The following is a 24,663-nucleotide window of genomic DNA, read 5'->3' on the forward strand; positions in this document are numbered from 1 at the left end:
AGTTAGAACCGCAACGTAGCCGGGATTGCGAGGACCGAGCGAGCTCTGCGAAGCATTGCGGTCGATCGGCTCGTGCCAAACCCCGCACCGCGTATCGTCAAGGAGGGAATACCACTCCGACGAGCGACCATCCAAATAACCAGATTATCGTCCATTTTTCTTATTACGATTCTTCCAAGTTCTAAAAAAGCAACGACCTCCGTTTCAGTAACTATAGCACATACTATTTCAACTTGCCGTGCGCCCGCTCTGGCCATGCCTGAAGGAATACCGCCTCCTCCTACCTGTCCACTTAAGACTGTCTGCGTGTGGTGCCTGCGCGTCGGCGGAAACGCCGATATCACTCACTGCTGGGCGTGGCGGCTCGCCTTTGACCGCTTTGAACAAAAAGGGAGATAAAACCGAGCCTTGCGGCGTGCCCCATCTGCCGAGTTGTATGGGTTCCGCGTCTCGGGCCCTGCTCAGCGGCGGGCTTCTTTATTGCCGCTTAGCCTTCAGGCGTACTGCTCCTTAGGCATGGGCCGTGCTGCGACGCCATGTTTTGTGTCCCGTTCCCGCGACGACAATAACAGGAAGAAAGGTAAACGGAGAGCCGGCCTCGTCTGTCCCCGTACACCACCGTGTGCGTCGCCTGCGGCGCGTTCCTGCATGGGCGCAGGAAGGAAGCGAGCATCGAGGAGCCTGTACCCGTACCTTGGCGCACATCCCGTACATATGCAGCTGGCTGAGGTGTCCGGATGTGCCCGGCCCGTGGAGTCAGGTATATGTGTCGCGTCCGGTCCGCATTGCCGGAGGTTTCCGGCGACGCACGTCATGCATGCGCTCTTTGTGTCACGAGTGCCGAGGTGCGCGGGTCCACTGGGCGGGTGACGTGGAAGTCCCCCGCTCGCTGTTCGCGGACTTGGGCCGTACTGCGTACGTCTCGGAGACTCGCTGGGTTTTAACGGCGAAGCTGTTTAGCAAATCGGAGTTTTTCGTGTCCGCAGTTAAAAATACCGAGAAATTGCCGAGCGCGTGCAGGTGAGCGCGGGCCTCTCGGCGACCGCCCGGCAGTTAAAAAAAAAAAAAAACCAGAAAATGTCTAGCGCTCATGTGTGCGTGTCTCGCGACTATCGCCCAGCGTCCCCAGCGCATGTTTGTCAAGCCAAGCATGCCCACTTAGGGAGATTGGTCAAAATTGGCAAAAAACAAAAACAAACAAAATTCGCCGTAATCGTGGCAACACTTGCTCGGAACGAGAAAGACAAGTCATAGCGTACGCCCCTCCAGTGTGGTGTCCAATGATGATCACTTCCCCCCCAAAAAATGAGAGGAGCTCACACTTACGGCAACAATGATGGAGTAAAGGTCGTTGCGCAAGCGAAGAAGCAGCAAATAGGCTGCAATCGTGGACTTAAACCGTCGTGATGGTCGTGAATGTTGCGTACGGCTTCGCTGCCTTCAAGTCTTGCGCGTTAGTGTGAGAATGCTCCACTTCTTTTAGGGCACCACGCAGGTTGCCGGTGGATTTTTGCCTTGGGGCTCTTCCAACAACAACAACAAAAACACTTCGGCTCCCGGTTGTGGGTGTCCTTTTCGCTCAGTGGTGTGGGAAAGACAGACCACCCCAGCACAGGGGCAGGCTTGGGTGCCAGAGGGCGGGAGTAGTGAGGGCTGCTCGCCGAGTAAAGGACACCACGCCGAGATGATGTGTGGCCGCATCGCGATGACCCTCCCCTCGTGGGGCTAGGATAGTCGTCCGCCGGATAATCAAATAGTCTTTTCACTCACTCACTGCGTCCTGTACGCGTGTTGCGCACTCTAGACTTAGGATCTCAGCGTTTGTAAGACAAAGTTACTTCGCTCGCTCACTCGGGGGAAAGCAAAGTCGTCCGAAGCACACTGCGCACGGCCTTGTATCTTGTGTTGTTGAGGAAAGATTGACGGGACTGTACACAAACTTTGCATTTGCGTAGGCTTCAGATAAAAAAAAAGTTTTTTGATAGCCGGAAAAGCGCCAACGTTGATGTAATGTAGCCCTGTCGGCATGTAGTGCGATTGATTGATTGATTGATTGATTGATTGATTGATTGATTGATTGATTGATTGATTGATTGATTGATTGATTGATTGATTGATTGATTGATTGAGAAATTTAACTCGCCGACGCTTCACAAGCGATGAAGGGCGCCAGGGTGGAGGGCTCCGGATTAATTTTGCTCACCTGAGGATCTTTAACGTGCGCCGAAACCTCGAACACACGGACGTTTTTGCTTCTCGCCTGCAAGGACGACCCGCGTCCTTGGCATGTAGTGTGGGCTCGCATTGAGCGTACAAAGAGAGTGATTACCCCCTACCCTGGGCGCGCCGGCCACGTAGCCTGCGTAGTTACTCATACTGGCCAATGCGTCACTGCCGCCACTACTACCACAAGCTCAATCGATGTCTCCGAAGAAATAGCCATTGCCCTGGCCGCCATTTCCCGCCCTGACCACGTAACCATCCTCACCGATTCGCAGACAGCCTGCTGAAATTAGCAAATTGGCCGAATTTCTTCATCAGCACTTCACATCCTCAAAAACTGCTCAACGACCCCTGACATCCGCATCGTCTGGGCTCCTGGACACGCCGCCATCCCCGGCAATGAAGCGGCTCACGCCGCGGCTCGCGATATGATACACCGAGCCATTGCCGACGGTGGCCAATGTTTACCCCCTCACGATCAACTCCACTCACTCAGTGGCTACACGGCTACACGGCTACATGGCTACACGGAGATTCTCGCGCATTACCGGCAAACTCGCCCTCGTCTCCCACCACCACACTGGCGCCTCTCCAGAGAGGACGCTACAACTTGGCGGCGGGTCCAAACGAATGCCTATCCACATCCCACCCGCCTCCACCTCATCTTCCCCACCCAACAACCTTCCCTCTGCGCTTACTGTCCCCAGCCTGGCACCCTCTACCACATCATATGGGAGTGCCAACGAACTCCAGACTTGCCCCCCCTTTCCAACCCAACCTTCGAGCAGTGGAGGGCTTCCCTGGCCAGCCCGGACCCGGATATCCAGCTTAAGTTGGTGACCCGAGCACGGACGGCCAGCCGAAGTCAAGGCATCCCGGACTAGGGACGCCTTCCACGGGGCGACGCCCACACATCAGCCTCTGCTGGAGAAATAAATTTTTTTTCTCTCTCTCTCTCTGTAATAGTGCGCAGAGCGTGAAATGCGAAATAGATAAATTACCGATGTCATCAAGTTTCGTGTTCCTTTTTTTGCGTGCTTGCTTACCATAGCATAAACGGCGACCAAGTCCTCGGCCGCTCGATAGCCCTCGCTGTACCAAACTGGTGCTCCACATAAAAAATATCATCATCACCAGCCTATGTACGCCCACTGCAGGGCAAAGGCCTCTCCCATAGATCTCCACTTATCCCGGTACTGTGCTAACTGCGACCAATTTATCCCCGCAATTTTCTTGATCTCGTCTGCCCATCTAACTTTCTGCCGCCCCCTGCCACGCTTGCCTTCTCTGGGGATCCGCTCCGTTACCCTTAATGGCCAACCTTGCCTTCGCATTACATCCCCTACCCACACCCATTTCTTCTTCTTAATTTCTACTAATATGTCCTAACACGCGTTTGTTCCCTGACCCACTCAGCTCTCTTCTTGTCCCTTAATGTCACACCTCTCATCTTCCGTTCCATTGCTCGCTGAGTCGTCCTCAATTTAAGTTGAGCCCTTTTAGTGAGCCTATAAAAAGTATTGTCCCGTGTAAACGCCAAATAAAAAGTATACTCAGTTCCTATCAACGTCTGGTAAACTCCTTCGTGTGTAGTGGGGAAGCGTGCACCTCGAAGCCCGCTTTTCGAGACGCCGAGGCGACAGGCGCGAATGATTGTTCTTCGGCGTTCGTGCTCACGCCCCACACGCGCAGCCGGCGGGCGCAGCGCTTCAGTGGAAAAGGGCTTCCGGTCCCGTTTCGACACTTCCGCCGCCGACCTCGCCGAGCGCGAGCGACCCGTTCGACCCCGTTTTTTTTTTCTCTTGCTTCACACCACCCCCACGCTTAACTTGTCATTCTCTTCGTCATATTCCACGTACTGTCGCACGGCATACACGTCGTCGCCGCAGTCCCTCGTGCGGTGGGTGGTTGGATAAGGCCGCAGACTTTGGCGAGAGACAAAAGGCGTGTATCGAACAACGGAGTTGCGCGCTGGATTTCTCAGCCGCGAGCTATTGCGCGTGCAAGGTGTATAGCGGAGGTTGAGCAGCGGCGGTTGTTCGGCGGCCGGGCAGTGAAGAAACGGGCGCGACCTTCGGACCGCTGTGTCCCGCATTCCCTGCTGCCTCACGATGGGGGGCGTGCGCGAGTGCGTTCGGGCCGGCAGGCCTGGAGCAGTCGATGGCTGCGGGATCATTCGCAGGCGTCGGGTAAGGGGTAGGGTACCAAAACGACCAGCTCTTACGCATATTAAAGGGACCCTGCAACACTTGTCCTCAACTTTTTTTTTTTTTTTTGAAATCTTAAATGCATGCAGAACATACTCACCCAAAACACCCAGTACTTAGATTAGGGGGTCGCAAAGCACCTCAGCCAAACATTACTGATCTATGCCCATCAAATAACTTGCAAACTCGCCCAAAAGATCTTTCTCTCTTTCCCTGTCTTGGCGTTCTTGGACGGCTCTAATTACGTCACTAGGAAATGTAGCGGCTGTTTGCCGGTTTTCCTTCAGTTGCAGCAATGAACGCTTTTCGGTAGCAACTTAAAAAAATAACAAAAACGAAGCAGAAATGGAAGGCGTATCTGGTGCGACGAGCAAATCACGCAGTGCCGCTCCGTGCTGACGATAACTATTGGCCTCGAGGACATACCGTGGCGCCACCTACGAGTGACGTCACTTGTAGGACGCCGAATCGTGTTGTCGTCTGCTACAACACATTTCCCGTGCGTATGCGGAAGCGTGTTTTTTTGTTGTGGCCACCGTCTCGCCCGCTCCTTGTGGATTTGATGCAAATTACCAAAAAAGTTGTCTGTAAACCAAATAATTTGGGCAAGCAATCAGCGACTCGCTTGTTCCCGGCGACACCGCCGCGTTTAGGTAGTTGCTACCATCGCGACCCACAGCTCTTACATACGCAGCCAGCTAACGCCAAGGACGATGCAACTGACGCCGAGAAAAGTACACTGTAAATTCATTATGAAATACTTGTGACGGGACATGTGTGTGCAAGCAAACACCTTGTAACAGCGACGGAAACGCGTCGCTCACTTATGATCTCACCTCGTACTGCTCGTATTGCCTGGTAAATGAATGACGCGAGAACGGTGATCAGATTGCTTCGCCGCACATGCTTAAAAGTATTGTTATGGTCTGCAGTTTGGCCTAATCAGTGCCTATTTCCCCTACGATAGTCATGCCCGGATTTGATTAAACGATCTCTGCCGTAGCCTGTACTCTGCACGGCTGATGTTTACTTTTCGCGACTTGTCCGCAATGTATGAACGGTATGAACGCGAGTTTTTAACGCCTTCGAGCTGGTTCGGACAAGGTTATATTTAGTTTTCATTAGGTGCTCGGCGTGGTAATTTATAATTGCAGCGTGTTTTGTATGTTTGCAGTAAGCCGGCATTTCTCAAGCATCGATTTCGAAACTCACGACTTCTCACAGAAGGCGAGGCTGCGTACGAGGCGAAACACGTCGTTAATGATTTCGGTTAATGGGGATATTTAGAATAGGAGAACCGAGCGTTGGGGGCCCCCAAAAAGTTAGAGGAACCCAAATGCAACTCGCGCGTGCCCGACGGGAGGGCCTTCGCCAACAGCTCGCAGCCGGCTTCGGATGCACGTAATCGGATGTTGGGAACTTTAGGCTTGGTGTCGCAGCAGATATTTCATCGCCGTTAGAGTTGCGAGTGACAGTCCGTAACAGAACGTTTCACCGCGCTGGGAACTCTGTAAGCGCGGTGATTTCCGTTGAAGCGATCGACGATCAAGATACCTGCACGGCCTCGGCCGATTCTTGCGCGCAAGCATAGACATCCTTCGGCCGCTCGCCGCACCGTGCGTGAACGGGCCGGCGCTGCCGGGACCGACCTCCGCAGCCGGTCGGCGTAAATCGCGGCAGATGTTTGAGCATCGCTTTGAAAACCACAGCTGATGACACTACCTATCAGAATTTTTCATTACACTAACATCCACTTTCACCAATCTGGAACTTCTTTTCCACGACTTGTGTGATTTTAAAAAGCGGCGACAAGTTGTTGCTGCCGCGACTTGCGTCGGTTCGAGCCGCACCGCCGGCTGGGCGGGCAGGCACGGCGGGTGCGTGTGCTTCTGCGAGCAGTCAACGCTTCGCGATTTCCTGTTTTATACATTTCTTGCAAACAAGGGAAATCTAGAAACTTCACTCGGCGATCGTCGTAGTCCACATTGTTGATAGGGGGAAAAAGCCGCTGCTTACGCTTCGGTCGCATGCGTAATACACCACCACGCTCATGGTGTTTGCGGATAATCTATCCACAGTTGATACGGTTATACAGTCACCATTAGGTCGAACTGCGCTTGAGACACTGAGAATTAACTTCAAACGAAGAAAATTAACACGAAAATACTTTTAGAACGCGCTTCCTAAGCGAAGCGCCACGCGCTGCAAGCCAACTACGCAGCAAGATAGGAACGGTGATCCTACAAGTGACGTCAAAACGATCGCAGCGCCGGCCTCTCCAGTGGTGGGCCTCGCGGCCATTGCAGTGCTTCCAGACGCGAAGGAAAAAAAATGAAAGCGCGTATCGAAAGTGTTGCAGGTTCCTTTTAAAATAAATATACTACGTAAAAGGTACTGCGTAAATTCGATCAACGTATTGACGTAGCTATTGCGTGCCACGTCAGCGCGCGTTTATAATGCGTAACCGTGCGCAAACGCGCGGTTAAGCGTGCTGCCGCTTAAACGCGGAGCGATGACGCATATAAATGCGGGAAAAGACGGCGTGGAGTCGAAATAGGCTGGGAAAGTTGCGTCAAACTCTGCAGCGTAATTTTCAGCGTCCGTGAAAAAGCGATCGTCTTCCGAAGTGTCCGCACGCAACATCGCGGTTGTGGGAGCTTGCCGACCACGTTTGAAACGCGGTGGTGCGATACAGGCGCCTGTTTCCTAGGTCGGATTATCCGGCTACGTATACAGGCAGCGTACTCAACGCTGTACAAAGCTCCGTAAGTTTTTTTTAATTTTGATTTGCGCCGACGATTTAAATATCGCCCGTATGAGGTAAAAATTAGCTTCCTGAGCGAAAACGGAAATTGCTGCCTCGGGATCTGAACTTCCACATATGCGAAAGCTAGTCAGACACCGCACGTCCGACGTTCTTCGCTGAGCCTAAATTGCCAGTCGGTTGCGAGCGTCTGCATCTAGCCCTGTTTGTGTTTAACAAGCGTCGCTCGAGATCGATAGATTTCGCACTCCAATCTGCTTAGCTAGCTGACCATTTCGTTTTGAGACCGATTTGAGTTGGCAGCGTCAGCGCATGAACAGCGACGACGATGTTCCTGTCAGGCTGCGCATTCAATCCAGCATTTCTTTTAGACTTTTGAAATCTGCGAAAGTTATGCGCATAATACGAGAACGAAAGTCTTATTAGAACGAAGCATTCTAGATCTCAGTGATGGCGGTGTCGTAAACAAAATTGGTTGATTGATTATGATGTTTAACGCGCCGACGCAACGCAGGCGATGAGGTGCGCCGTAGTGCAGGGCTCCGGATTAATTTTTACCCCCTGGGGATCTTTCATGTGCGCCGAAATCTCGTACACACGGGCGTTTTTGCTTTTCGCCTCCATCAGAAAAGCGGCCGCCGCGGCCGGGATCCGAACCCGCGACCTCGTGCTCAGCAGCGCAACGCCTTAGTCACTGAGCCACCGCGGCGGGTTGTGTCGCAACCAAAACGCGCTGCTGGAAAGCCAACTTTACGCAATTTGAGGTCGCGTGATAATCATGATAAGAAAAAAAAACGCTTCCCGTAGTCGGAATCGAACGTTAATCCCTTGCGTCATAAAGCCGACGTCTATCCGATTGGTTTGGATTTTCGGCTTTGACTTTCCCCCTAAATCGAATCGAATACAAGCAAGTCAATCGCAAACGCCCACTTACTTAATTTCGCACAGAGAAATCTTCGCGTTTCAAGGTTTCGAGGTTTATTCAGTAAATGTTTGCTGTGCAAAATGCGTAATTGATGTTAGTACAGAAGGAGGTCCAGAAGTAAAAACCGTCAGGGGGCCCTCCTGGCTCTAAATGCTCAAGACAAAGTTATTATAATTACAGAGCGAAATACACACCAAGTAATTAAAGCCATTATCATGGCAGGGTCAGGCGACGAAAAGCTAATTCTCTTCTGTAACATTGTCTATTTTTGCACGAGTTTGAGGCACAAACATGAGAAAGTAGACAATACTAGACGAATAATCAAGGATTGCAAATCAAAATGTATACGCAGATTGGGTGTCCATTTCAAACATTTTTCTCGAGGGATGTGTTTTTTTTTTTGTTATCATTTTTGTCATTGCAGTAAAGTTGCTAACTATATGTGTAACGCATTTGTTCTTCGCTGAGACTAGTGATTTAACGATGCGGGAATATTCACAATTTTTGCCTCTGTATCCGATAGGTCTTCTTACCTGGTTAATCATGATTTAAAATGACAAGCTCGAAACGATGTATTACGGCTTGAAAAAGTAGTAAGCGCTTCAATTGTCATTCTTTCGCTCTGTCTACGCCGTACCACGGTTCTTGTATTTTTCGTTTTTTGATCGTGAAGTTTGGCGAGGTCGCCCAACGGTCCATTCTACTGCACCCAATCTGCATTCAGTTCCGAAAATTTGACGTTCAATGGTCATCATCATCATCATCATCAGCCTATCTACGCCCACTGCAGGGCAAAGGCCTCTCCCATTATTCTCCAATTACCTCGGTCCTGTGCCAACTGTGACCAATTTATCCCCGCAAACTTCTTAATCTCATCTGCCCATCTAACTTTCTGCCGCCCCCTGCAACGCTTGCCTTCTCTAGGGATCCACTCTGTTACCCTTAATGACCAGCGGTTATCTTGTCTTCGCATTACATGCCCTGCCCACGTCTATTTCTTCTTCTTAATCTCTACTAATATGTCCTTAACACGTGTTTGTTCCCTGACCCACTCCGCCCTCTTCTTGTCCCTTAATGTTACACCTGTCATTTTTCGCTCCATTGCCCGCTGAGTCGTTCTCAATTTAAGTTGAACCCTCAATTGGGAGGCTCAATTAAGTTGAACCCTAAGTTGACGTTCAATGGTATCGCATATTTATTCGGGCACGCTAAGGCATTCGGCACGCACCCACTCCTACAAGGAATGTCGACTTCTGTTGAACATCCTATGTAGCCGTGAAACTCAACTACAGAGATTAAATAAAGGCCATTGTCACAAATTGAAAACGTGTAAACGCAAACACGCGTTCAAGTTTCTTTCTTTCTTTTACGTTTGTCAGTACCCGGAAGTCAGTTGCCCTTGTCGGCTGCGTTGCGTGTTTTGAAGGACATGATAAATGTTGGGAGGAAAGTTCGGTTATATATTCGAAGCTAGCTGAATTATGTCGAATATTCGTAACCGGTTCGATTCGAATATTCGGCTATTGCGGTAAGAAAGATAGTGCACAAGGCGCGAAGAAAGCGGCATCATGTTTTCGTGTCTGCTGGGCCGCCCATCATGTTCCTCGTCCGCGGTTGGCAGCCGCGCATTGCGTGCGCGCCGGGAGGAAGCGGCGGCGGCGTGGAGGACGTGCCCGGGAGGACCGTGGAAGCGGAAAAAACCAGTCGCCGGTGTCAGCTACGTCGTCGTTCTCCGCGCGCCGCTGCCGCGGCGTCCAAGGTCATTTCCTCCACGTAACTCCGCCTCCCCTTGCACTCTTCCTCTTCGAGAACCGGACGATGGCGAGAGTGTCCGTCCACGCTGGCTTCCTTCCTGAATCCTGCCCACGACGCCTCATCGGCGGCGAGCTTCTTTCCAAGATGGCGAGGCTCGGGCAACGCTATGCCCCGCGTCATTTTTCGTTTTCGCCTCTTGTCCGGCGGGTACACGGAAATGAAACGCCGTTGTATGTTTGCGCAGAGCGAGAAATCGCGCAGAAACTCCTCTAAACGCTACCGAAATGGCGAGGGTTACCTAAATGATGTCATGAAGACAAAATGCAACTTTGTTCAGTTCGAAAGAACTAGATTCGGGTACCTCACTTAGCTCCGTTTCAGCCACTAAAGACGTTTATTTTTCATTCAGGAAATATTAATTAGACCAGCGTAAGGAGGCGAAGAAAATTCGCAAAAACTCCCTCCCACGTGGTCATCGCCAGATAAATGTGTAACCACCCTCTAAAGTCGTATTCACTACTGTGCACAACTGCTGGAAACACGTCTCTCCCGGGCAATAAAAGCAGTGTGATATCGCCGTATGAAGATCATAGCGCCTTTATTCAACACTTCCATTAGAACCCAGGTATCGCACTGGAGCGCTGTTAACGAAGCCTCATTGAAGTCGGCGTCACCACCCGCCGCGGTGGCTCAGTGGCTAAGGCGTTGTGGTGCTGAGCACAAGGTCGCGGGTTTGATTCCCGGCCGTGGCGGCCGCTTTTCTGGTGGAGGCGAAAAGCAAAAATGCCCGTGTGTTCGAGATTTCGGCGCACGTTAAAGACCCCCAGGTGGTCAAAATTAATCCGGAGCCCTCAACTACGGCGTGCCTCATCGCCTGCGTTGCGTCGGCGCGTTAAAACCCTACAGTCAATCAAATCAAAGTCGGCGTCACCACTCTATAAGAAGGCATTGCTGGGTAGACATTCCTGAGGGCAATATATCCCCTCATATAGAAAAACTCCCACCTCCCCTCGCGGGAACCCCTGTCTAGATGCGACGCATAGGGGGTTCACGTTCCAGTGCCAGCTGGAACGATGGAGCGGAGCGGCGCAGGCACCGCGTTTTATAGCGCGCATAACGGTGAGGGGACGCGCCGGCGCCAGTGCGTCTGCCGCGGCTATGACGCAACACAATCCACTTTAATCCAATCCAATCCAATCTAAGCCAATCCAAGCCAATCCAATCGAATCCAGTCCAATGCCCCTCGCGAGAGTGTGTTCGCTATCGGAGAGGAGAGGGGGTGAGCGGCGGAGAGCGAAGCTGACGTGGCGAGGAGAATGGGGGAGGGGTGGGCGCCGACAACAACGACGCCGACGCCGGATGCAGGGACAAGGCGGGTGAATGAGATGCCTTCGCATCTAAAATATTGTTACAAGACGATGGCGTGAGATGAACATAACGTCCGAGGAGCAAGAAGCTGTGTGTGGCGCGTAGCCGGCGCGGGCTCTCCTGTCCGCGACATCTCGTAAATGGGTGCAGGAAAAAATGGTCCCGGAAAAAATGGTCCCGGAAAAAATGGTCCTGGAAAAAATGGTCCCGGAAGAAATGGTCCTGGAAGAAATGGTCCCAAATCCAAGGTAGGAAAAAATGGTCCCAGAAAAATTGGTCCCGAAGCCGAGGCAGCAAAAGTAATCTTGTTAGAGTAAAGCCGGTTAATCCAGCCAAGAACGTTTGTTTTAGCAAAAATCAGGTTGTGTTGCTTTCATGGCCTCTCCCATATTTATTTTCTAATTTGCCATTACGCTAGTTTAATCGACAGATGTTTTTCATCGATGACGTCTCACCCACATATGGCGTGCATAAATTTCAGCACATCACTGTCTTAAACCCGCGCGTTGTGAGGAGGGTAAGCCACTGCATGCCACACAACCTGGACAGGTTAAGGTACCGACAGAAAAAAAACAGGATGCGCCTGGTGATGTTCAGTGATGCTGCTGAGCACGAGGACGCGGGTTCGATTTTCGGCCGCGGCGGCCGCTTTTCTGATGGAGGCGAAAAGCAAAAACACCCGTGGGAAAAGAAACAAAAAAACGTGTGCGAAAGAATTCAGTCAGCGGGCTGCATAACAGGTGTTACCTGAATGAGGTATTAAAGAAAGTTATACAAAAGTTCAGTTTCTAAAAATACCTGGCAAAAATCGAACACGGCATCAATATAAAATGCAATTCCTACTCTAGATTGTTGTCTATAACCCATGTTAAGCGAAAATAAAAATACAACGCTGTTTCAAACAAACAAGCACCCGATAATTCGGTGGCCGAAATGTTTGCGCACGGAAATGTCCCTGCGCCGAAAGGTATGTGCACCCAAACGTCCGTACACCGATACGTCCGTACACCGATATGTCCGTACACCGAAATATGCGTACGCCGTTATGTCCGCGCCGAAACACCCTGCACCGAAGTGTCCAGCACCGAGATGTACTAGACCCGGGACGACGCTGTGCTCTTCATCGGTGGAGCTCCCACGGCTTCTTGTGCAATTTTCACCGATACTGATGAAATCTTGGAGCGTAGAGCTTCTACGACCTTCCAGACACTGAGATGGCTGTGTTCGACTAAGCTACTAAACCGACGGTTCCAGGCCTCGCAGTTGTTTGTGCGGTTTTAATGCAATTACTTGCATTAATATTTTAATCTATGTTCAGCACTACCATCCATTCATCCATCCATCCATCCATCCATGCATCCATCCGTCCATCCATCCATCTGTACATAAATCGCCCACTCATCCATCTATGAAACCGTCCGTCCGTCCGTCTGTCTGTCTACCCAATTTGCTTTGTTAGATTTTAACCTCCAGAGGCGTTAATTTCTGCCCATTATAGGGATATTAAAGCCTTCCATCTCTTTCTCAACCCTTTAGCTGACACGCAAAGGGGCAAAATCAAAACCGCAAGAATGTTCAGATCTGACTAACTTGAAGAGAAACACGTTGACTGGAGCATGGGACCATTTTTTCCCAGATGGTCACTGGGACCATTTTCTCCGGGACCATTTTTTCCGGGACCATTTTTTCCGTTTCCGCTCGTAAATACATCGCTTCGCCATCACCCATTGTTCTTCTAATCATTTTCCTGCCGCCACGTAAAAGTATCAAGGCCACATCGGTTTCTAAAGCGAAGCTTTCTACGCCTCCCTGGTGGTTTCGATGTCCGAGAAAAACGCGCTGAAGCCAACTTTACACAATTGGTTTCACAAAACGATGGTGGTGATAAGCGAGAGTACATCAAGTGCCTCAAGAAAAAAAAAACGCTTCCCGTGGTCAGAATGGAATCTGGGTTGCTCGCGTTACGAAGCCGACGTCGACGTCTATCCGGCTGTGAAAACGCGAAGCTTTCTACCCTGCAACCGGAGTCACAGTACAAAATCAAAACTGCTTCGACCGGGTCGAAATGAGCATATTTCTCTCAAGAAAGCGGCTTTGATTTTATTAGTAGTGGCATTTTCTTGTGCAGCGGAAGCGTGACACACGAAGCGTTACAGACGGCTTTGCTTGTTGAGTGCTCGTTAAATGCCTGCGCATTTAAAAAGAGGGAAGTTTCAGCGCTTGCGGAGCACAGTCACCGAAGATGCTTTTCGACGGCGGAAGCACTGAGCGAAGTTACTGACTTTCTGGAGAGAGAAAACAAGGCGATGTTACTTTTTATCCGCGTTCGCGTTGGCCAAGTGCACGCCGCACAGGCTTGACCGCACATGCACACCTGATTCTTTTAAGTGCAGATCACTTTAGGGTCTCGACTTGGCGTCGTAGCTCGCTAACGGTCGATGTCAAACGACTGCCGAAATCAGGCGGTGCCGCAAGATAACGGAACCAAGTAGAGCCCGGCGTTCCGTCGTCGGGCGTCCCGCAGAGGCTTCGAAAACCAAGCGGTTTAAATAGTCATAACCGTTCGAAACTACTGAACCGCTGGCGCTTGTCATATATCTCCCCATTATTTAGCGCAAAGAAAAACTACAGGTACATGTGAGGCAAAATATACGTAATCAAGCGGCAGCGCCCGTGTTTATGTAGTTAGGAACGCTCGTTGGGTTCGTTTTTACGATAGTGAGCGAAAAAAAAAGTGGTAGTGCAACGCCGGCACGTGCGGGAGGAAAAGCAAGCACAGAAAGAACAACTCCCGCTGGCGCAGTTTCAGGCAGGGGGCACGCGAGCACTACGAAGGCGGGAACTTTGAAGAGCGTTGGGTGGTAGCAGTGAGCGGATAACGGCGCTACAGCCCATTATGGCGAATCACTTTCTCTGCACTTCCGTCAGCTTTCACGTTGAGGGAAACGGCTTTAATTTTTCTCACTTTCTTCCTTTTTTTTAGCTGGTCAGAGCATTCGTTGATCAGATGTTGTCGTACTTCACGCCTTACAAGAATAGTCAAGTTGCAATGCTTGAAGGGGCGGCGAAGACAAAATGCAGCTTCTTGTTTGAAAGAATGCGGTGTCTCAGTAACAATGATAGAACTTTAACGCCAAGTCCACTCAGCCAATTAGAATATTGCTGGTTAGTTCAAATGAAACTAGGTTGTATTTCGTCTTCGTGGCCCTTTCAGGACTGGAGCTGTGAGGATGTATAGTCTGCATACACAGTACTTGTGCGTACGCACTCCAATTCCGTGTAGAGAGAGAGAAATAACATTTATTTACACGTCCGGCGTGTGGGAAGTCCCCGGCCTCGCAGGGCGCGGATGTTCCCTATCTTAAGACTACGGCTATTAGAGTCCGATAGTCCCAGAGCCTAGACCTCGAGGATGTTGTGCTCCAACTAGGCGACAGGTACTCGGGTGCCTCCGCGCCCGTTAGACGGGTCGTCGGCTCCCTTTCTCCGCTGCTTGTGTATGGTGCTGTTTCTATAAGAAGTTTTCACGTAAGCCTAACCGCGTGCACCCGGTCACTATCTGTGCTGCCATAAACGTCCTAGGGCTTCAATATTTTCATGTACGACCGCTTCTGTTGCCCTAGAAATACGTCTTTCGAGCAACGCATTTGTGTATTGTGGTGAAGCTAGCTTCTAAGGGGCTCTGCTCCCCTCTGTATTGACATGTGGTCTTCCGGAGCCTCGATGGACCTTCGTACTTTCATTTCAGACTGCTTAAATTTCCCCTAGGAGAAATTTATTCTTAGTTAAGCATGTGTGTATGTAGTAAATGCAACTTCAAGGGGGATCATCATGGAGCGCTTGAATGGATAATGGGCCCTCATGAAAGTTTATAATAAAGGGCCATGCCGACTTTAAAGTGGCTGGGTGTATAACAAAGCGGCTTAAGCATTTATTTGGAAGTTTCCGCAATTTCTTGTTCCCGACTTTTTCTCTGCAAACACGTTCCCGTTTACCGTTATTGACCCCGTCCTCGTGCAATGCCTCGGCATATATATAACTCTGCTGGTGTCCCTCCGTGCTGCTCAATTGTTTCCAGTAACTTTCTGCTCACTTTTATCACCGTTGGAGTCTCAGTTCTTATCTCACTTTGCACAGGACTTTACAAGGGATTATCCCACACATTAAGTTTTTCACAGCGCAGCTGTTTAGTGTTGTAGTTCCGCCGTTAGCTTTACCAGAAAAAAATACAAAGAAAAAAGACCGAGCGCACGTGAGCGGGCGCCTCGTGAGGAGCTCTCGGCGTCGGCCAGCTCCACCTTCGAGAACACTGCCCAGCGTTCGTGGCGTGGTCTCTTGCTTGCTCTTCTAGTCGCCAGTTCACGTGCGTTCGCGCCTGAAGTGGGGAGCACCGACGCCGAGTACGCGCTGCAGACGCAGAGTTCGCGAAGCTGGTTGCCGCGGGCTCGAGAGTGTGCTAACGCGGTCTAACTTTGGGAGAGATGTGAAAAAGGCTGCGGACGAAACGGTCCGGGCCTGCCAGTCATGGAAAACTTTCAGCGGCGAGTTCGGAAATCCGTGTGAGGTGCCACATTCGGGTCTCCGACGAAGGGAGAGGGGCCGCCACCTGCGCTGCTTCTCCAGCCTTGCAAGTTGCGGCAATTTTTTTTTTTTTTTTTCGTGTTCACATTTTTTGACGTCTATCCTCAGCACCGGCGATCGTTTCGGCATCCGGGGTTCCGCGCTACCAAATCTCTGCAGCAATGTATCTATCCCCTCGGCGGCTCACTACTGCACCCACGAGGTTGCCGCGAAAGCTAACCGACTTACTACTCTCCTGTCTACCTGCCTTTGTTCGTGCATTTATGCGGCGGGCGTCAATACGAAACGGCGCCTCGAGTCGTCATCGCGTGCCCCACGCGGCCTCTGCTCGGAGCGCGAGGAAGGAAGGAAGGAAAAACGAAAGGGGGAAAAATAGTAATCGGCGGCGGCGGTGGTGGTGCGGCTTCAGGGACGCGCACCCGGAAAACGCGCCCTTTTCTTCTACCTCTTTTCTAGCGTGCCTTGTGTCATGTATCGCTTCGTCCGGTCGCCCGGGCGAGAAAGGAAAAATGGCCGGTCCCCCTATTCGAGGAAGGAAATGCGTGCCGCAGTCTCAAGGGCAGCGCCGCTGTGGTCTGTTTTCCGGCCTGACCGCCGGCTCGCTCGGCCCCGCAGCTGCAACGCAGAAGGGTGCGCTTTGAACGCGACACCCCTTGTTCCCGCCCGGGCGGGGGAATTACGACCACACCGGCGCGATTGTGCTGATGTACAAAGTTTCGAAACGCGCGGCGTTGTGTTCTGCCCGTTGGCACGGCAGGGGCTCGCTTCCTCGGAGGAGGAGACGTCATTGTCGTCGCTAATTCTCGCCGAAGCCACGCGGAAATGTTGCGGAGGTGGCTTTCTCCGTTTTTTCCGCTTCCTCAAGGACACACGGGCAACAACAGACAGGGAAAGTGGCCTCGTGTGGGCCAGGAAACAACGTCTTCTTCCTCCTCCATTGGCGTTGTTTGCTGCTGGCACCAACGTTGTCCATTTTCCCGCCTGTCGCGGGGACCCTGCAGGGCCTTGTTCTGTTCCCAATGCTTTTTTTTTTTTTTTAAGAGGAAGGAAGTGCGACGCCGCCGTTTCAAGGGCGGGCTGACTGTGGCGCCCTTTTTTTTTTCTTTTTTCGGTATTGCCATGGGCTTTCTGCGGAAATGGTGACCGGGGTGATTGCTGCTGCGCGTGACTCCACTCGGGGCGCTGTTATTTGCCTTCGGTCTGCTGGCCTGGTGTCGTAAGATGTGTCCGTAGGTGTGCAAATGGGCCCGGGCGGTCCAAGCTTACCCCGTTTGTGATTCGCTTGACTTTCATGTGCAAATGACCCAAGTTATTGAACGTCAGAAGCGTGCTAACTGCATTTCAGATGACAGAACACCCGTACAAAATGAAAAAAAAAAAAAAAAACTCGTCGTACCGGACATAAAGCTCACCCCTGTTTCTCTTGCATTTGTGGAATGTTCTGGAACGTCTGCGATTTATTGTTGGGTTTTTTTTAGAGGAGCGCTGACGTTTGTTTCGCATGAAGATGATAGTCATAACGGTTACGTTAACAACGGCATAATAAAAATTTGGCACCATGATACTCGTTTTAACATTATACGGTGAACATTACCAACACTATGCACACAACATTAGCGGCGTCATTGTCCCGTCAAGGCGTGAAAATAGGAGTTATAATCTCTAATGAAGGGAAATGAAAACGCGGGAGGGTGAGTGCAGAAATAAAATATAGGAGGCTGAGATGAAAACATAACAGCCTGCAGTTTCGCCTTTTCCCCCAGCGCGACAGCCGTATTTGTAATCGTTTTTTTTTTAACTTGAAGTTCCTTGTTCGTATGAAGGCAGAAAGTGCTCTCGCGACCACAGTTACTGTATTCTGCGATGACTGAACGCATCGTACAAATATATCGCATGCCAGTGTTCTCGAGAGTAAAGGACGAATGCACTAAACAAAAGAGAACAAAGCAATGCGGTCCAGAAGACTGCTATCACACACGGCTTACATATTTGTAATAAATTCACGGGGTTGTTTGATTCAATTTATTGGGTGGAGCCCTACGGCGGCATTTTTCGCTGCCATGGGCGAGGTGTGCATAATGCATTTGTGTGTGCATAAAGCACATCTTTTTAATCGCATCGAATAAAGCTTTGCTGACTGAACATTTTCAGGAAATGTAGCCAAGAAGTACCAAAAGGGCAAGTTGTTGCGCAGAGACAAAGGGCTTATAGTAAAGGTTCTCTCGGGGAACTTTTGTTTGGGCGAATCGCGTGTGATCGGTTGGGTGAGCTTTTTTTCCTGGAAAGGCTTTATTGCGTGTAGGGCAATAATGCGTGGCGGCAAAAGTTTGCACTTTCCGTCCGCCAGAGAGGCTGATAGAAGAACAGAGAACGACAGAGCGCGTGCGGAGAGGAGGGACTTCAAACCGAACCGCGAACCGGTGGCGGAATCGGCTGCTGTGGCGCTGCGTTCGCGCCGCTGTGACCTGGTTCCTAGGTGGACGTCAAGTCGAAGGGGTGCGGAGATTGCAAATTTACTTTTAAAAAGTAATTAAATTACATTACTCATTACTTGCTTAGAATTCTCTAAAATGTAATTAAATTGCATTACAAATTAAAGCAATGGCATTACATGACGTTGCTGACATTACGTAATGACATCACGTTGCTATTACTTTTCAGAAGTAATGAAATTACTTTGAAATTACTTTAACATAAATTCATCACTCATATACATTCTATTTCCACTCATTACATATACGTTGCAATCTCAAAAATATTTGTTTCTACACCAACTTATGTACAGTTTATCTACAGCGCTATACATTGGTATGTTAAATATCTTTATTACATCTTAGAAGGACCTGCGATTAAAAGTGGGCATCCGAAAGGTATTCCTGTTTGTACGACAGAGTGTCTTGAACCGATGCCCACACTTTGAATCGCAGCTTCTTCTCAGGTGTAATAAAGATGTCTAACATACCAATGTATAGCGCTGCAAATAATCTGTACATAAATACGCTCAGCAGGCGCGGATGAGGGCAGGGTTGTGTTGAACATAATGAAGAACTTTTTCATCCAACGCTTAGCGACCCTCTGGGCATTGGAACACTACTGGGCCAACTTTTCTTGGTGAACTTTTTATGCCGTTAGAGAATCGGACAGGCTATATTGTGGTCAAAAGTAATTGGGAAATTAATGAGTAATTTCACTGAAATTACTGGCCTGAAGTAATTTGTTACATTACTAAATTACCAATACTCAAAAGTAATTCATTACATTAGTCAGTACAGCAAAAAGTAATTTAATTACTGTAATTTAGTTACTGCCAAGTCTGAAGGGGTGCAGCTCGCCCGGCTTTCCGACGCGTGCCATCGCAGCGTGCCCGCTCTGTAAAATGGAGTGTGCAGCGAGTGCGGGGCCGAGTAGGCGGCGAAAGAAATATTACTGTAACAGTGTATATGGTGGACGCCTAGGTCGAGTTCAGTGAAGTCAAAATATGGAACGAACTTCTGTGGTGAAAACATCGAGAAATTTTAAAATGACCGCTAAACAGCGTTATAAATCTTGTGAAATTTTATCTGAAACTCTTATCTGAACCTTCTTTTGTAGTGTCATTATTTTTCTTCTTGGATTTGTGGTGTGTATCTGTGGACATCTACGATTATAGTTGTATGATATGTAGTGTTGTGTGCATCTCAATTTTTCTTCAGCCCTTCACGCTGTGCCGCTTAATGGGTTGTCAATTGCTTGTAATTTTATATTGGACCGGCCACTAGCCTTTGCAGCTATCGGTCGAAGTAGTGCTTTGTACGTAATTCGTGTTTTATGGAATAAAGTTTCCCATAAAAAATTTTGAATGACGACACAACGCCGATACTGGTGAACAATGAAAATGGCGGCGGGCAGCCAACGCCGTGGCAGAAGCGAGAAAACGAGGCCACTGAGATGTTCAGAACGCAAAGCACTGTTGTAGCTGTGCGCGAGGCGAGTGCGAGAAACGCCGCGTTTCGGACTTCTAAAACGGGAGCGGGGCGTCCGCATCAAGCCGAGCCTGAAGGTTGCGAGGTTCAGGGATAGCGTCTCCACGCGTTCGTAAAGATTCACCATTGATTCTTTTATTGATGATTTTATTACTCTCTCGCTTTTTTTCACTCCAGCTGCACCATTATTTGTTTTCTTTTTTGCCGGTACAGTTGAACCTCGTTATAACGAACACTGATATAGCAGATTATCGGCTATAACGAACTAAATAGGAACTTTGGTTGGTCGCGCTTCGTTTCAGTGACGCTTATTCTTTTATAACGAAAGTGAAACTGGGAGAGCCGCTCGCACTATCGGATATAACGAAGAAATATTTGACCGCTGGGCTGAGAAGCTACTTGGAAAAATTCCCTGCGTCCAAAAACGGCAGTAGTAGAAAAGGCACCGTTTGTTCGTGGACACTGTGGAAGTCTTCATCCTGCTCAGGGCTGTGAATAGCCACCAGACAACGATCACATCCTTCCTCGAAAAAAAAAAAAAGGAAGGGGGGGGGGGGAACGCAGGCGGATTTTGTCAAATGAACTTTGTTCGGTTTGAATTTCCCCTTTCATGTTCTGGTTCATTGAACTTAAAATGCCACGAGGCGAAAGATAACGGGTACACCTTGTTTATAGTAGGTTCGAAGATTAAAATAATGCGTTTTTGTATCAAGGATTTTTGCGGGAGCCAAATTACCGATTGGTTGGGACCAATTTTTAGCCCTACCGTTACAACGAATATCGGATACAACGAACTGAATTACTGGCCCTACACTACTTCGTTTTAACGAAGTTCGACTGTATGCGGTTGGGATTGCAGTTCGCCGAATTAAAAGGACAAAGCGATCGTTTTGCTTTAGGAAAATTCGCCCACATGAAGGGTGGGGGCTCGCGCACTTCCTGGTCGAAAGCGCGCTGACGTCTTTAGCGGCGGAGGAGTCTCGGACGACTTAATGGAGAAATGGCGGTCCCGCCTGGACGGAAGCCAGGGCTATCGTCGTGTACGGGTGCGTGCGGCGCGTTATGCTGGCCGAGCAGCTGCCGTTGACGTCGTCGCACTGGGCGAGGCGTGGTGATGCAAGTCGGAAAACCGCGACTTCCTTCGGCATAAAAGATGACCACCGCCTGCGCTACTGGTGGGAAGTTGGGCGTCGCAGGAAGAATCCCCTCCCCGGCTTGGTTTTTATGTCGGAGGAAAATCCAACCTCTCATCTGTAAAGCCGTTAACGAGGATTTGCACCCACGGCGTTCGTCACAGCCCGCGAAGTCCTGGGCGGTGTTGTTAATGTCGCTTCTGCGAAAACGCTGCTTGCTTTGGAACTGCGTCATGGGAAGACGTGAATTCTCTGTGTGATTTCCGCAGAGCTGGCGGGCGCGCGGCGTTCACAAAGAACGTAGCTTGTTATTTCTCTGATTTCTCTTTCTCTCCGCGCTGTTCGCCTCGCCACCTGGCAGCGTAGCTTGAGGCGTTACATAACTGCTTAGCGTTAACGCCAGCACCTGCGTTCGCTAAGTGGACTGTCCGCAAGACCGGTTAACTGCTGGCCGCTTCCGAATTGTTTGGAGCTGGACCTGAACAATCGCGTCGTGAAGGCATGCCGCAGCTCGAGATGTCTGCCACTCACACGAACGGTTTTTGCGCACGTGGCGCTGAATTCTCAGTTACGTCACGTCATGCTTTTCGATGGCTCCCATTGGTCAGATTAGCACTTTTCCGGTTTCTGTGTTTGTCGCTTTTTGTTTTGCAATTAGTCTGCGCACGTCCTGAGAAACCTGCGTACCGTAAATAAGAAATGTGTACTGCCAGTTGTTGTCGGACTGAGCCATTGCAAATTCTTCAAGAAACTCCGATCCGCGCGTCAAACCTTTCAAAATAAGGCTCGTGCTTTTTTAAAGCACGAGCCTTAGCGCACTGCGCATGATGAGACAGTGCATTGAATGGTAAGGATTAATTCACGTAGAGTTCCGATTCAAGGGCGTGGCTTGTTTTATGCAGTCTTCTACGTAACAGGACATGGTGCTTTCGAACGGGTTCATTTCAAGCCCACTGTTTGCAGCGGCCGCAAACCATGCAATATTGAGCAGCTTGTCACGAGAGCATTTGTTGAGCGTCTCGTCCATAACAGATAGCTTACATCCCTGCATTGTGTTTTCGTTAATATCGTACACGCCTTTCATGTAAGCAACCGCTCAGCACGCTAGGTTTTACCCGCCCAATCACAAGGTTGCCACTGATATAAAGACGTTGAACTTGTTGCATCACTTCAATGACAGGGCAGCGTCCATTGTGCTGCGCCGAGCGGGATGTATGGTTCCGCCGCCGTTGCCGGCGATTTCGGATTGTTGACCCCTCACGGAACTCGCTTCTGGCCGTCTCTCTCGTATACCGGATGTGGGCGAGGCTCGATTTCAGGCCCGGTTCCGATCACCCTCTCCATCATCCTCCGTTGCACCGAGCGGCGCTCCGGAACTGCATGAAACGCGCTCAATCGTCGAAGCTCCGGCACTCCGTTTTGGAGGACCAACTCCGGCTCGACGACATCGCGCGTGCGTCTCCGTCCTGCGGATACCGTCTTCCTTCCGACGTGGCCGGCGTCGGATACGTGGCAGCACAACAGGATGCTGCTTTTACGACGGCTTTCGCTCTGTTTTTGGCACGTGCGCGAGCTTTGGTCGAAAGGACCACGGGCCGAATCCGACGGGGTGCCGGAATAGAATACTACCGGCAGGGTTGATTTCTCATGCGGTCTTACGTGATTGGCTAAGCGCGTAAAAATGTGTCCAATTACGAGACCGCGTGAGAAATCAACCCCGCCGGTAGTATTCCGACACCCCGTCGGATTGGCCGGTTGCACGTCACCAAGCAATCAATGTAAACGGTTGCGTCCGGAACGTTCTATTTGAGGGCACAACAGGAACGGCGTAATCGTCCCACAGATGTATAGTTGACCCGACTGGTGCCTTCCCGTGCTACTGACGTCGCTGCCTTATCGGCGCGCTTCTGTGCCGGCCCAGTTTGGGAGCGTCGTTCTCCCGGGAAACTGGCCGATATCTATATTTCTGCGCGCAATAAAGATACCACGCAGGTGTACTGGTGACTCGGGCCCCCGTGGGCGACGCGGTCAGTTTGACGCAATAGCGTTCTGGGAAGTCGCAGCGGCGCCGGAATTTCCGCAGCGACCGCGGGGAGCCGGCCGCATGCCTCTTTTGGAGGACGAGGGTAGTCGGATAAATCCGGGCGCTGTTTGTGGCGAAACGGCGCCGCCGCCGGCGCGCCAGATCCGGGATGGGCCGCCGAGATGGAAGATGGGGGGGAAAGAGTCGGTGCAAGTTGCTGCTTCCTTCCTCCTCACCTCGGATTGTCTCCTCTTCCTCACTTAGAAGATCCTGGCTTCGCGCGCGAGAGAGAGATGTGCGAAGGAGGGGGGAGGGACGTAGAGGGGTCGCCGATCAAGTTGACCAGCACGAGCGCCCCGGAGGAAGTTCACGATCGCATCCGGGGGAGCGGCCGCCGATGGTCGTGGCTGCGAGGATGGGAAAGGAAGACGAATTCCGGACTCCACTCTCGGTCTCGATGAAGCGGGACTTCCGTGCAGCGGAATAGAAGAAGCAGGTGGTTCTGGCCAGTCGAGCCTGAGATCACAGCAGCGTGCTTTGGTTTGCGTTTTCCACTGTTCACTGGACTAGGCGAAGCTTTACTTGCTTTGGGAGGGTAGTGGCCGGTGTGTCTGCATACTAACTGCATCGATTCTGCACACTAACGGATTCCGTGGGCTTACACTGCCCACGCTGTAGCACGTTGTCATCTCACATCACTACTCACTAACGTTCCTGTCGATGTCCCACTAACGATGGCGTCTTAATCGGCAACCTGGCGTATGCTGGCTGGAGTCAAACGTGTTAGTGTTTGCCTTACTGTCAGGTTCTAACAAGTGGACAGTCAGCATCAAAACGAAACAATGAACACCGACACACTTCGTTTCAAGGTTGTTCGCTACAGCGGCGCACTAATGGCGTGACTCCGGTGCAGGCGCCCCCAAAAGTACACGGAGCGCGGGTTGGAGAATTTGAGGGGATTTCCCCGCCATGTGCGTGGCCAGCAACCTCTGAGTGAGTTTTCAAGAAAGTCACTCTAAAATAAAATCGCGCCGCACGTATTCTATTTATGTTGGTAGCCGCATAAAAGAGAAATTGTTTTAATTCCGCGAAGCCGTGCTCCGTTTACTTTTTGACGCGCCTGTACATTCACGAATTACCTCGACATCTTTCCAGTGCTGCAGTGGAAGCGCGGCAATACCTGACGTATCGTTGAATAAAAGCGAGTTTGCTGCGTAGTGCTCGCACGTTCTGAACGGGCATTTGTTGGCTCCTGCGCATGCGCGGTGCTGCACCCAACTCCCGTTGCGCTCCCGTTGTGCCGTCGCCGTTGCTCTTGTTGCTCGCTCACGGAGAGAAAGCACGGCACGGCGGGAGAAACTCGAGAGGAAGGGAAAACGTACCCTTCCCTCGGCGGCAGCGTTGAACAACCGCGCCGGAGAAACAAATGCGCGTTCCGGCGCGCGCGCCGGATCAGACCAGCGGACCTTTCTTCTCTGCGTTTATCTCTCCTCTTGCCGCCCGCCGCCGCCTCCTCCTCGGGATGGGACGACGTGCGCTAGTAGTAGTAGTGTTGCGCTGCTTGCGAAACTTGGCTGCAAGGTCCTTTTTATGCGCGTGCACGCGTGCGTTGCGCTCTAGGGGTCCTCGTCTTCTCTCGCGAGCGGCGGATGTGGCGAGGAAGCGGGGATGAAGAACAACTCGCCGCCGCATACTTTCCGGAGGGCGAATACCGGAAGTTCC

General features: G+C 50.8%; 1 protein-coding gene across 4 annotated transcripts in view; it reads left to right on the forward strand.

Annotated features, from left to right (window-relative positions):
- The window catches only part of Aop (ETS variant transcription factor anterior open), a 112,590-nt gene that overhangs the window by 48,758 nt on the left and 39,169 nt on the right, over window positions 1-24,663 (forward strand). The window contains exons 1-2 of one of the 4 annotated variants that reach the window (XM_077704010.1): window positions 502-580; window positions 659-760. The exons of 2 other annotated variants lie outside the window; for them this stretch is intronic. In XM_077704010.1, the coding sequence (XP_077560136.1) occupies window positions 517-580; window positions 659-760 (166 nt within the window). In that variant the 5' untranslated portion in view covers window positions 502-516. Of the gene's footprint in view, window positions 1-501; window positions 581-658; window positions 761-24,663 lie in introns of those variants that run through there. One more of the 4 variants, XM_077704012.1, reaches the window with a different exon arrangement.

Source organism: Haemaphysalis longicornis, unplaced genomic scaffold, assembly GCF_048455015.1.
Source record: "Haemaphysalis longicornis isolate Haplotype H1 unplaced genomic scaffold, Haemaphysalis longicornis Haplotype H1 scaffold_3, whole genome shotgun sequence".
Lineage (NCBI taxonomy): Eukaryota > Metazoa > Arthropoda > Arachnida > Ixodida > Ixodidae > Haemaphysalis > Haemaphysalis longicornis.